At 47.6% G+C, this 12,695-nt stretch overlaps 1 protein-coding gene across 6 annotated transcripts in view; it reads right to left on the bottom strand.

Annotated features, from left to right (window-relative positions):
• Window positions 1-12,695, bottom strand: part of Fry (FRY microtubule binding protein) — a 393,449-nt gene that overhangs the window by 242,209 nt on the left and 138,545 nt on the right. The window contains exon 1 of one of the 6 annotated variants that reach the window (XM_087902752.1): window positions 4,697-5,327. The exons of 4 other annotated variants lie outside the window; for them this stretch is intronic. In XM_087902752.1, the coding sequence (XP_087758878.1) occupies window positions 4,697-4,766 (70 nt within the window). In that variant the 5' untranslated portion in view covers window positions 4,767-5,327. Of the gene's footprint in view, window positions 1-4,696; window positions 5,328-12,695 lie in introns of those variants that run through there. One more of the 6 variants, XM_087902756.1, reaches the window with a different exon arrangement.

Below are 12,695 nucleotides of genomic sequence, written 5' to 3'. Positions count from 1 at the left end.
CACACACACCACACATCATACACACACAGCACCAAACACACACCACTACACACACACCATGCACACCACACACACCACATGCACACACACCACACCACACACCACACCACACACACCACACATCATACACACACAGCACCAAACACACACCACTACACACACACCATGCACACCACACACACCACATGCACACACACCACACCACACACCACACCACACACACACCACACACCACACCACACACACACCACATACCACACCCCACACACACCATACACACCATACACACACATACAACACCACACACACAGACACACACCTCACACATACACACAAACCACACACACCACACATATACACACAAACCACACACACCAAATCTGTCTGTATTTGAACTCTACCTATTGAGAGGTTTGGGTAACTTAATTTTCCACATCTTTAAAACAATTTTATTATAGGTCTTTCCCATAGTGCCCTTGAGGTTCACCAACCATATACCCAACCATCGTCAGTAAGTACAACTTCACGGCCAATTCGTAGTTGCCTGGGATTTATTGGCCCAGCATCAGCATCAGCAACCAGCATCAGCAAGCCAGCATTTCTGGCTGAATATTGACTCCTTTCTCTCTCTCTCTCTCTCTCTCTCTCTCTCTCTCTCTCTCTCTCTCTCCATTCTCTCTTTCAGAATAGGTCTCACACAGACGAGGACAGTCTGCCTCCACAGTGATGGAATTACAAGCATAAATTGCCAAGCAACTTAGATCTCCACAGCTTGTCAGAACCCGGACTCTGGTTGTGTTGGTGCACACGAGTTTCATTAGAACAACATTTGCCATTTTCTGGCGCACACCAATCCCTATGCAACGAGGTCATTCAGTTTTTCCAGAGCAGGTCATCGTACAGGGAAGTCTAAGGAGTTTACGAACATGAGGACGCCAGCCTCAGTGGGTAGCAGGACTGGCCCAAGACCACAGGAAGGGTGTATACTCTGGAAAGGGCACGGTGATTCTGAACGCGCTTCCCTCGTTTCATTGGGCCAGTGTTCCCTGGGAGTCCTGGGTGGTGAGCAGCACAAGGAAGCCATTTAGACTTTTCAGACAGACGGCGAGGCCCACACACTCACTCTCTCTGTGTAAACTCTCCTACCCTGCGAAGCAGCTTGAAGCTAACCATTTCAGACTTCTGGGGCTGTCCTAAAGGCCAAAGCAACTTCCTACCACCGGGACACTCCCAAGCAGCCATCTTCACACGGCTGAAGGGCACACCTTTAAGGAAAGCAGAAGCAGCTGACAGTTGTTGAGATAGAAAAAAAAAAAGGGGGTAAAGTTTAAAAGTCAATCCTAGCTGTCATCTCTCCATAGTGTTTTCTTGCCCAGGGATGAAGTAGGTGCTGACTAGACTAGTCATAAACTAACCCACTGAGGATGCCAAGGGAGGGGAAACTATCTAAAAGCCACATTTTACGTAGGTTCAGAAGGCAGATAAGCATCAGAATACATTTGTATTATTTTAGCATTTAGCAAACATTTATGGTCTGTTAGATGTCACCCCAACGCTCCGTCTCTGAACAACCCTTGCCTATGACTTTTGCTTCCTTTTAGCCGATGAGGAAACAGAGTCAGTGGCTAATCCAAGGCCACACAAGCACAGGGCTTAGAAGATTGGCAGCATGCCCCTTTGGCTCTGGGACTTGTGGTATGAGCCTGCCAGATTAAGGGGTGGAGATGTGAACAGTCAGGGATGTGGGAACAAGTTACTGGACTGCAGGAGACAGAGGAAAACAAGGAGAGAGACCTCAGATGATGGGCGCAGAGGGCCCTAGGGGGAGGCCAGGGAAGATGCCACCCAGGGGGAGATGGGGAGCAGAGTTTGATATTAGAAGACCCGTGGATATTCCCAGTGAGGCTGAGAAGCCCATGGGTGGCCAGGGTCACGGACACCTGGGTGCACGCTGCTCAGGTCGGGAAGGCCTGGATACAAGTGGAGGGAGCCTCAGGACAATTGCACAAGCAGGTTAAGAAGAAGCTATCAGTGAGGTCCGTATAGGGACAGCAGGACGGCAGGGCCACTCCAAGTCCCAGCCTCATTCAAACCGAAGGGCAACAGGATAGGGTGGGCGTGGTGCGTTGTGCCCAGGAAGAAGAACATGTCAAGGCCACCAGGTGGAAACTAATTCATCTCGCCAGGAAGCAACAAGTGCACTTCATTGGCTTCTGAATCCCTCCGATGAGACAAAGATATATATAAAATGACATTTCGCCCCGCAACGCGCCCTTTCTCTATCAAACGAAAACCTTAACCTGTGAGTGTTTATGATGTCATCTTTCCCTTTCCTACTGCCCAGGAAAGCAGTCAGCTGTAGCTACAGAGTTCGTTTCATTGCTTTTTAATTGCTGTGCTTGTGTAAATAAGAACCACCATCTCATTAGGGGACTGGCTCTCCACTCAGGTATGTGGGCGGGCATCCTCGCCTTTCCAACCTGGAAAGCCGGGCGTGCGCAAGCACGCGGTTAGCTGCTTGCCCTGGATGCAGCCTTTCAGGTTACACTCACAGACGAAGCCCCGAGGCTTCTGTTTTCCACTCTGTCTTTTGTACAGGCAAATTCCTCTCTCTCTTTGCTCCTGGAAACATGTAAAACTTAGAGATGAGAGCCTTGCCAGGCTGTATGCAGCTAAGTGTTGCAACCAGCTCAAGGGGATAAGGCACTAACGTAGTTCCCGCTCCTCTCTTAAGACAGGAGTCCAAACCATCCAGACCCGCCTGACCCCCAAGAACTTCATCGTCCTGAAATAAAGGAATCAGGACACACAGACAGACAGATACAGACAGACAGAGCAATGTTGTGTCTGTCTCCTCCACACCCCACAGCCTGGCGTGCCGTAGGGGAACTCGGTACATCTTTGCTGAATGAACTGGGAGGAACTGGAATGTGACAGAGATACTCTCAAAGTTGAGATGAACCATCCTTTCGAACCATTTCCTGGTGTGGGGATGTAAGGATAAACAAGGAGTTTAAGGAGATGAAGCAGTTATCTACTTTGTCTGGAGGCATTCGAAGACAGACAAGGGGTTGTAAAGAAATCCCATCAGCTGTTGGCATAGCATAATTTCCCCTCAAAAGGCTTGACAAAAACTGGTAGAAGGAAACAGGGTTTGGGATAACCAAACGGACCTTAAAATCTACATATCGATGTCAAACTTGTTAGGTATTTTGTTTGTTTGTTTGTTTGTTTTGTTTTGGATTTTCTTTTTCCCATCGAGACAAACTGCTCTCTTTAGTGCCCAGTATGTCAAATTCTTTTCACTAATCAAAGGGTAGACAGACAAAGGAAGATTCCTCTGTGAGCTTGGAGTATATAAAAAATGAACCCAAGTTAAATGATTTATGGCTTCAACAAAGCAGCAGTATTGCTCCCAAACGTCCCCCACCCCTTGTAAAGAAACAGTCCAGACAAGCCCCGGTGCACAGTGGGGCTCACCGACCCGGGAAAAATGGCTTCTGTGGATATCATTCCGAGATGCACCCCCAAATAGCTCCAAGCAGGCACTCCACGCTTCTCCAAACAGTTCAGCCCAAGTCCCCTGCCTAGGTTTGTTTCCATAAAAGCAATTTTTAGCTACAGGTCATGAGTGGAGGAGACATATGCGTCACCCCTCCAGAGTCCACGCAGGTTAATGAGTATATACCTAAGAAAATACAGAAAATAATTTTTAGGAACAATTTTTTATTCTGAAACAGCCAAGCACCCGATAAGACCCAGCAGTCTCTTTTGTAGAAAATAAGCCCAAATCTGACAGTGGGGCAGACTTCGCTTTGAAACTGCGCAGAAAAACACAAGGTACTCCTGAGCACCCGAAGGCCTCATCCTGATTTTAACCCAGACCCATAAGGGCTTGGAGGCTGTCCTTTTGAAAGAGTGAATTTTTTTTTTTTTTTTTTAAAGTATATAGGTCAGAAACGCCACTTCAGAATCATGGCATTCTCATAGCCTAAGGAACATTTGGGTCAGATGGCACTTGTTTACATTTCAGAGATGCATGCTTGGACCAGAGCAACTGAGATCTCTAGAAATGCAAACAGTAAATAGCATCCTGAACATCATCCACCGGGACCAGAGGAAGAGCAAATGGATCTGCAAATGAGGCTGTGCCTAACAAAGATGAGTCTTAGGTCTTGGACTCAGGAGCAGTTGTCTCTCTTCAGACAATACCCCAATAAAACAATTCCAAAGTACTTGCCACCCTGCCACACCCCTCCGATTAAACTGCACTTCACAAATATCTCGATAAAGCCTGACCAAACCAAACAAACACCAGGCAGGCAGTGCAGCCTGGAATGCCCAGCCTGCCCTCCCTAGAGTCCGACCTGCCCTATCTCTAGAAATTTTAAGCAAACAAAATCTACTGTAATTCTATTGCAGCCTTCCAAGTTGAACAAGGTTAGCTCAGACTCTGACGTTTTGACTTTCACAGCAGATGGAAGCAAAGAGAGAGACAGAGAGAGAGAGAGAGAGAGAGAGAGAGAGAGAGAGAGAGAGAGAGAGAGAGAGAGAGAGAGAGAGAGAGAGAGAGAGAGAGAGAGAGAGAGAAACTTCCTCAGCTTACAAACATATGTGTTCAGTTGGGATCTGAGTTCTCTAACCTTAGCAGCATCCAGAAAACAAAATAACAAAAAGCTTATGTTCTATTACTCACTGTTACTCCAGGATTTCAGTAAATATTTGATACTGATTTCAAAGAAGCCGGAATCCTGCTGGCTGGCCATGTCTGCCGCATACAAAGAGGACTGGAAGCTGTTGTTGGAAGAGCAGGTACCGGGCGTGGAGATGTGCCTGTCACAGGTTAGTGATGTAAGCGAGGGTCAGAAGCAAAGAGGCAAGCTCCTCATTTAAAGGACACCGGGAGAGGGTTGCACAGCCTCTCCTCCTCTTCCTCCTCCTCCGGGGGCCAGGGCTGGCTTCTTATTTGCTGGGTGCTGATCTCCCTTGCAAGCCTTCCAAGGCAGAGGCCTCAGCGGCTTTCATTTCAGAGCTGACATGAGCCGCAATGCCTGCTGCCTGCCTCCGGCCGCCCACATGCTCAGCCACAGCCAGGTACGGTAGCAAGGAGCCCCACCTGCACGGAGATCTGCTATACCTACCGGGCGGATGGCTTCTGGGCTTCCTGGCTGCCCACCCTGCAGCCCCCTGATGAGGGATGGGCTGAAGCCCCGCCCCCAGCTCCTGCCGTTCTCAACCTGAGCTCCCACCCAGCCTCCACCTCGCAGCCCCAGGGACGGGAACAGAAATTTGCCAGCTGCCTGGCGCGGGGCTCCTCAGTGCAGAAAGGTTGGCAGGCTGCTGCCCGGGTGTGCTCAGGCTGCGATTTCCCCTTGTGTCTGTCCCTGAAAATACTCAACTGCGGCACTCTGCGGTAAGACAGCTGCACCCTTGCATTTGGATGCAGTAGCGTTTGGGGAGGGGTGTGTGTGTGTCGGGGGGTGGAATCCGTCAGTGCTGCAACCCAGAAGCCAGACGTCTGCTGGCCTTTCCTTCCTCCTCTGCGATAAGCAGATGGGAATCTGCATTTTGTGCAATGCAGGCTTTTCTGAGGGGTACCTGAGCCCCAACGCATGCGCCAGAAGGAAAAGTACACATGTTTAATCGGCTTGTCTGTGGAACGCCCGGATTCCACCATGGACCGGGTTCTTCATGCTGTCATTTCTAAGAACCATACAGCCCAATACATTTTATTTCACAAGCATGAAGAAGCTAGGACTCAAAGGCAATAGGCTCCTGCCTTCTCCTTCATGAATTCTTGGTATCATGAGTCCTGGTTCCAGTCGGCTTTGTTTCGCGTTATTACTACACTAGATGGGAGGATTAAATAAGAGTATTGCATTTTAATAATGACTGGTGATGCTCTGTCAAGGTGACGTTTGGCAAGTCATCTTGTAAACCATTATGTCCTCCTCTCCCCAGGACATTTATGATTGAGAGTTTCCAATCTCAATCACATATAATGATTATGGATATAGGATAATTATTTAAAATCCCCATACACAAATTGCAGATTCCACCCCACCCCCAGCCCAACTCAACAAGGCTAGTTTACTAACTCATTTGGGAAGTGAAAGATGAAAGCGTAATTTTTATATTTTAGGCAAAGAACTTTCAAAATCAAACTAAGTAACACTTCTAGAAATGAACTAGATTATCCGCACATTTGCAAACACTGTGGGAAGGTGGGCACTGAATCACTCAATCCCGGCTCAACTTGCAAGGCTCTGGCCTCCTGAAGTCAGTCCTCAGGCTGGGGACTTTCTAATTCAGATGCATACTTTGGGGATGAGCTCATCTTCCTTCATCATTGTCCCTGAGAATGTAGGGGCTCTGTGCAAAATAGGATCAGAAGGTTTTCCTTCAAATCTATCGATAAGTAACCAGGTTGGCACTTTCGCCATCTTACCATGCAGCTAATGAACAGGCCTCAGGGTACGGAGGAAATGCTACCATGGATCTTGGGCCCCAGTTCCCACCTGGCACCAGCTCCCTTGCTAAGCCTTAGCTCCCCATCTCTATGGTGAGCACAACCAATGCACCCACTTCCTGTGCTTTTTGGAAAGTAAATGGCCTTATGAGAAAAGTTCAGCCCAGTAGCTTGCACATAGTGGCCCCTCCCATGTTTTACTTACTGAACTAATTTATTGTTTTATTCATTGCATTTATTATGCTGAACTCACTTTTTCTGAGGTAAAACCATTTCTGTGAACTAGAAGGTATATTAATTTTGAATACCAATAGTAATTATTGGGGGACAGTAGGTTGGAGTTGTAATAAGCAAACACACTCTTCTTTATTGCCACTCTAGATATTTGTTTGTTTGTTTGTTTGGAGGCAGGGTCTCTCTCTCTCTCTCTCTCTCTCTCTCTCTCTCTCTCTCTCTCTCTCTCTCTCTCTGTCTCCCTGGCTGTCCTGGTTACTCTGTAGACCAGGCTGGCCTCGAACTCACAGAGATCCGCTTGCCTCTCCCTCCTGAGTGCTGAGATTATAGGCATGTGCCACCACATCCAGCCTTAAACATATACACTTTTAAAATCTTAATTTGGAATCTTCCGGAGGACCAGGTGGGAGTCCCCAGTCCTCACATGGCAATTCACAACCATCTGTTACTTGGGTTTCTAGGGAGCAGTGCCCTCCTCTGATTCCCACAGGCACTGCATGCATGGTGAACAGGTAAGCATGCAGGCAAAACACTCAGTGCACATAAAGTAGAAATGACTAAATACTTTGGAAAAATCCCAACGATTTTTGAAAAAGCTTTCTGTAATACTGTGAACATACTACCTAGTCAAGAATTCCACTCATCTACATTTCAAAGGGAACCATGATAAAAAACTTAAAGCTATTTAGAAAAAGAAAATTAATACCATTTAGTTCTCCCTGTGAAAAGTGAATTGGCTGTCTTGTATCGGGCCCCAATCATTTATCTTACTACCTTTAAAGAGGATATATATATCAGCCTGGAGGGATGGCTCAACGGTTAAGAGCTCTGACTGCTTGCTCTTCCAGAAGACCCAGGTTTCATTGCCAGCACCCACATGGCTGCTCACAGCTCTCTGTGACTCCAGTTCCAGGGACCCGACACCCTCACACAGACAAATATGCAGGCAAAACACCAGCACACATAAAATAAAAATAAACACATTTTTTAAAAGAGGATATATAACCTAAATGAACAGAAGAAGCCTTTTGATCCAGTCAAAGACTGGCAAATCAAAGGGAATGACACCTGCTACATGCTGGGACAAAACTGCATCCCTTTGTCACCTTTCTCTCAGGGGAATGGCTTATGAAAAAAAAAAAAAACCAGCAGATGCCTAAACAAAGGCACTTTGAAGTAAAACAATAAAATCGGACCGAGTCCCTGGCTTGCTTCCTAACTTCAATTGTCGTTTAAGATGACCTCTAGCCGTCTCGGCTTGCACACCCCTGAAAGTGAAGGCTCGCTTGGTGCTTAAAAGTCTCAGAGACCAGACAGTGAACAGACACTGGGGGCTGAGAGAAAGATAAGAGGAAAAGTGGAGGGGGCCAGGAATGGTATCAAAGGCTGCTGTGGGTGGGAGAGTATGTGTGGGGGCGGGGGGTGGAGCCCAGGAAGTAGCCCGAGACACAGGCTACATTGATGAGACCATCTACATTTATGGGGCATAATTGCTGAGCTAAAATACACATTTAGAAATCAGATCTAGTCCTCACTTCAAGCCTGCAGGACAGGGACTACGAGTAGTCCATTTTCTAGATGAGAAAACTGAGGCTTAAAGAAACATCAGGTGAAAGGCGCACAGCTGACAGAGTTTATACCTAGTTCACATTGTCACTGTTGTTAGCATCATCCCATCACTTTTAATTGTAAAGTGAGATGAGAATCAACTTCCCTAAAGAAAGTTCGGGAAGAGATGTCCAGAACCCCTGAGAGCTGTTGGCCTAGCTGCTGCCCACGCCCCAGGCCTTTTCCTGGGTGAAGAATTGCTCCCCAGGGCTGAGAGAACGATGCCGCTATTTTTCACAGTAATCTGATACACTGCACAGGCTGTGTCTCTGCAGGGACTCATGAGCCGGAGTGGAGGTCGGATGCCTGCAGAGAAAATCCAGCCCGACTCTGCTCACCGTGTCGAGGGTAGAAAGGGCTTTGCTTGCTCTGCTGCAGGACGGTGTGAGCCGAGGACTCAGTCCGGGGCAGAGCGCATAGCTGACGACCAAGATACAGGTGGGAGTGCAGGGTGGCACAGAGGGAACCAGTACTCTGTTTGATGAGAAGGGAGTCATCAATATGTCCCCAGTGTCCCCACTTACTGAGTGACAGTGCGGGATGGGGGACGTAGAGGGCACTTGGACTCAATCTCAGAACCGATGCCACTTGCCTTTCTTCGGCCTTTATCCCTGTTAAAGCCACCATCTGCCTCTCTCCCTCCACAAAAGCCGTGTCTCCCAGCACACAGTCCTCATGCAGCAAGCACACTAGTGGCTAAGTGAACACACTCCTCGTACTTGATGAAGGTTACCTGCTACCTCTAGAGGAAGATGTGTTAACAGAAGCACAGTCAGGGGCCAGCAAGACAGTTCTGCTGGTAAAGGTGACTGCCACCAAGACTGATGGCCTGAGTTTGATCCCCGGGACCCACAAGGTGGAAGTAGAGAGCCAAGTCTCACAAGTTGTTTGCTGATTTACACACACACACACACACACACACACACACACACACACACACACTCACACACACACACTAAAATAAATGTAACAAAAGTATAGTGAGTTTTTATTTTAATTCATATTGTATTTATGCATCTTGAACAATTTCTTAAGGCTAAAATGTGTGGTCTTAACAAAAAGTATACCAGGATAACAAAGCAAGGCCATCTGGATGCTTGCCTTCCTCGGAAACCATTCCCATTGGTTTCCCAGCATCTGGCTGAGTTGATTGCGTTGGGGTGGAATGTGTCACCTTTCCCTGTGGACAGGTGAGGACCACGTGCTGTCGCTGTCACAGAGTCAGGCAGAGGAGCCACGCTTTGCAAGCAACAAATATACAAAAGCTGCTTTGTCAAAAGGTGTTCAGCGGTGTCAAATCCCAAGGAGTCTGATGCATGCTGTAGTCCCATGACCATACATCATGTAATAACTGCTCTGAGGGGCCAGCATCACGGCTCTGGAAAAATGCTTGCCACTAAGCCTGGTAACCCGAGATCCAACTCAGAACCCACATGGGGGAAGGAAAGACTCAACTCCTGTAAGCTGATGCCTGACCTCCAAACATGTCCACATAGGTCAATAAGTAAATGTATTTTTAAAAAAGAAAAGAGAGAAAAAAAAAGATTTATTCTCATCAGGGCAGTGGTGGGGGCACACATCTTTAATCCCAGTACTCAGGAGGCAAAGGCAGGCAGATCTCCAGGTTCAAGGCCAGCCTGGCCTACAGAGTGAGTTCCAGCTAGGGATACACAGAAAAACCCTACCTTGAAAAACAAACAAACAAACAACAACAACAACAACAACAATCTGTTTTGAGGAAAATTAAGCATCACCTAGATTGAGTTAAAATAGCATGAGCTGATCTCAGTGATGACAAGGACAGATTCCCTTGCCCAGCCCCCATCATGTTGCGGTGCTGGGTTCCACAACTGAGCCATATAACCATGCCGACATCTTTTTTTTATGCGGGGGACGGGGGGAAGAAAAAGAAACCTCACAAAGAGACAGCCTGAGAATCAAGTGTTGGAATAACTGATAAACTTTGCTCCGACCCCTTTTAAATGCGGCGTTGCTCATCTATTTGAGTTAAGAGACTTTAACTAGGGGAGGCTTGTGCAAACATCCCAGGATGCTACAGGGTCTGCCTCAGGAGTGGGGACCCTCTCCTTAACACCCCGACTGTCAGACACAAGTCACTCAGAACGCGATCTGTGAGTGTTGGAAACACTGGCTTCAGTTCTCTCCACTATGAATAATTTTCCCCCAATGGATTGAAATACATTTAACTTTTCTGAATGCAAGGGAATTTCATTAAGGCAGAGTTTGCTGTTGAGGAGATTCAGACACAAACAAGGAAAATCATGTTTCCTAAAATGGTTTTCATTTTTAAAATAGCAGCAGAGCCCAGTTTTAAATCCCTCTCTACCCAGCTCCCATGAAAAGGAGTGTTATACAGAAACAGGCACCAGGGCAAAGGAGCTGGACGTGGGGCACAGGGAAGTCTCTCTACGCCTAAGGCAATAAAAGACCCTGAGAAATGACAGCAGGAAGTGAGGGAAACGGTGGTCCATCTCATTTCCTGTGGGCACAGGGACCAGCCCTCCATATGCCTGAGTTATCCAAGGTGACAAGTGACAATTATTGAGCACCTAACAGACACGGGCTACATTGTATCACAAAGACAAAGCTGAACCAGAGATAGGCTGCTGGGCACCTCTTGGACCCGCCTAGGAATAGCAAGAAAGGAAACTGGATCTCTGATACCAGGTGCCTCCGGCTTCCATCCTGAGAAAGGAGAACTGGGCCTCTAACATATGCATTAGAAAGAGGGGGTGAGGCACCATACGCCAGAGTGGAGTCCGCGCTGAATACCCATTGGTGTGCTGAGGGCAAAGCCGCCGAGCGTTTCCTCACCTCGGTGTTCTTGTCTGTCAACTACAGTGGCTCACACGGTCCTGCTAGTCAGTGAGCACAAGTGTCAGGTGCAAAACGTCCCTGGAAGCCTACAGTCAGAGGAGGAGAAGCGGGAGAAAGGGGTGCTGCCTGCTGCAGAGGGAGGGACTTCTGCCCCCTGCCATCCCTGATGGCTACTAAAGTAACTGTGCATACTAACCTATATCTATGTATATGTAGCCATTTATTTTAAAATATTTTAATATGTGTGTGTGTGTGTGTGTGTGTATTTTGTCTGCATATATGTGCATACATGAGCACTATGTGCGTCTGGTATCCAAGGAGGCCAGGAAAGGAACTATAGTTACAGATGGTTGTGAGCCACCATGTGGATGCTGGGAAGCAAACTTTTGCCGAAGCAGCCATTCTCTGCAGTCCCCAAATTTGTCTATAAACTTCATACTTCTGGCGGTTTAAATGAAAACATGCCCCCACCACCACCACCAAAGACTCGGGTATTTGAGCCCTAGGTTCCCAGCCAGCGCTCTTTAGGGAGGCTATGGAGCCTTCAGGAGGTGCAGCCTTCCTGGCGGAAGTACAACAGTGGTGGGGGTCTTTGAGTGTGGCCCTGCCCCACTTCCGGCCACGTTCTGTTACCTGCTGTGGCCTCAAATGTGATCAGCCAGCTTCCTGCTCCAGCCACCTGCTGTCTTCACCACCGTGGTCTCTAACCCTTTGGAACTGTAAGCCTAAATAAACTGTTTTTTAAGATGTTTCTGGCCATGGTGCTTTATTATAGCAGCAGTGGAAGAGCTGATAGGAAACTTACACTTTGCTAGCCAGGTGGTGGTGGTGCATGCCTTTAATCCCAGTCCTCGGGAGGCAGAGGCAGGCAGATCTCTGTGAGTTCAAGGCCAGCCTGGTCTACAAGAGCTAGTTCCAGGACAGGCTCCAAAGCTACAGAGAAACCCTGTCTCAAAAAACCAACAAAACAAAACACCCAAAAAACCAAAAAAAGAAAAATCCCCAAAAAAACCCAAAAAACCTTACACTTTGCTATATTGTAAAGCTACATGTAATTGCATGTTTACAGTGCTATCAAGAAAGGCTGGAAAACTAGGGATTCGCAAGGCCGACTCTGCTTCTGATTTGGACCTGGTGCTATGATTCTGGGCAAATTATTTCTCTAAAATCATCCCACTGTTTCTGTACACAGACGGACATTTGAGTTTTCCATATTGGAGGGGGGAACGGGAACAGAACAAGAGGAAAACCGCGCGTTGGGTGATAAATTTCACGACTTAATTTCTGGCAACAAGTCCACATTCTTGATCCGTTTTGGGTAAGGCAAGCGCGTTCAAGGTATCCGTGAAGGCACACACTGGTTAGTTGACAGGAGAAGTCGGCCCTAGCACTGCAAAATTGGGGGGTGGTAAGAAAGAGAAATATTGAAGCAAGCGAGTGGGCTACCAGGAAATGAACGAGGTGAGAAATGAGAGCGCTCTATTCGGCTTAGAGGACACGATAGAACTAGATAGCAAGGAATCCCGATAAACCCAGGGTAGGTAGA

This window comes from Myodes glareolus, chromosome 2, assembly GCF_982192425.1.
Source record: "Myodes glareolus chromosome 2, mMyoGla1.1, whole genome shotgun sequence".
Classification (NCBI taxonomy): domain Eukaryota; kingdom Metazoa; phylum Chordata; class Mammalia; order Rodentia; family Cricetidae; genus Myodes; species Myodes glareolus.
This window is presented reverse-complemented; position numbering and strand designations above follow the sequence as displayed.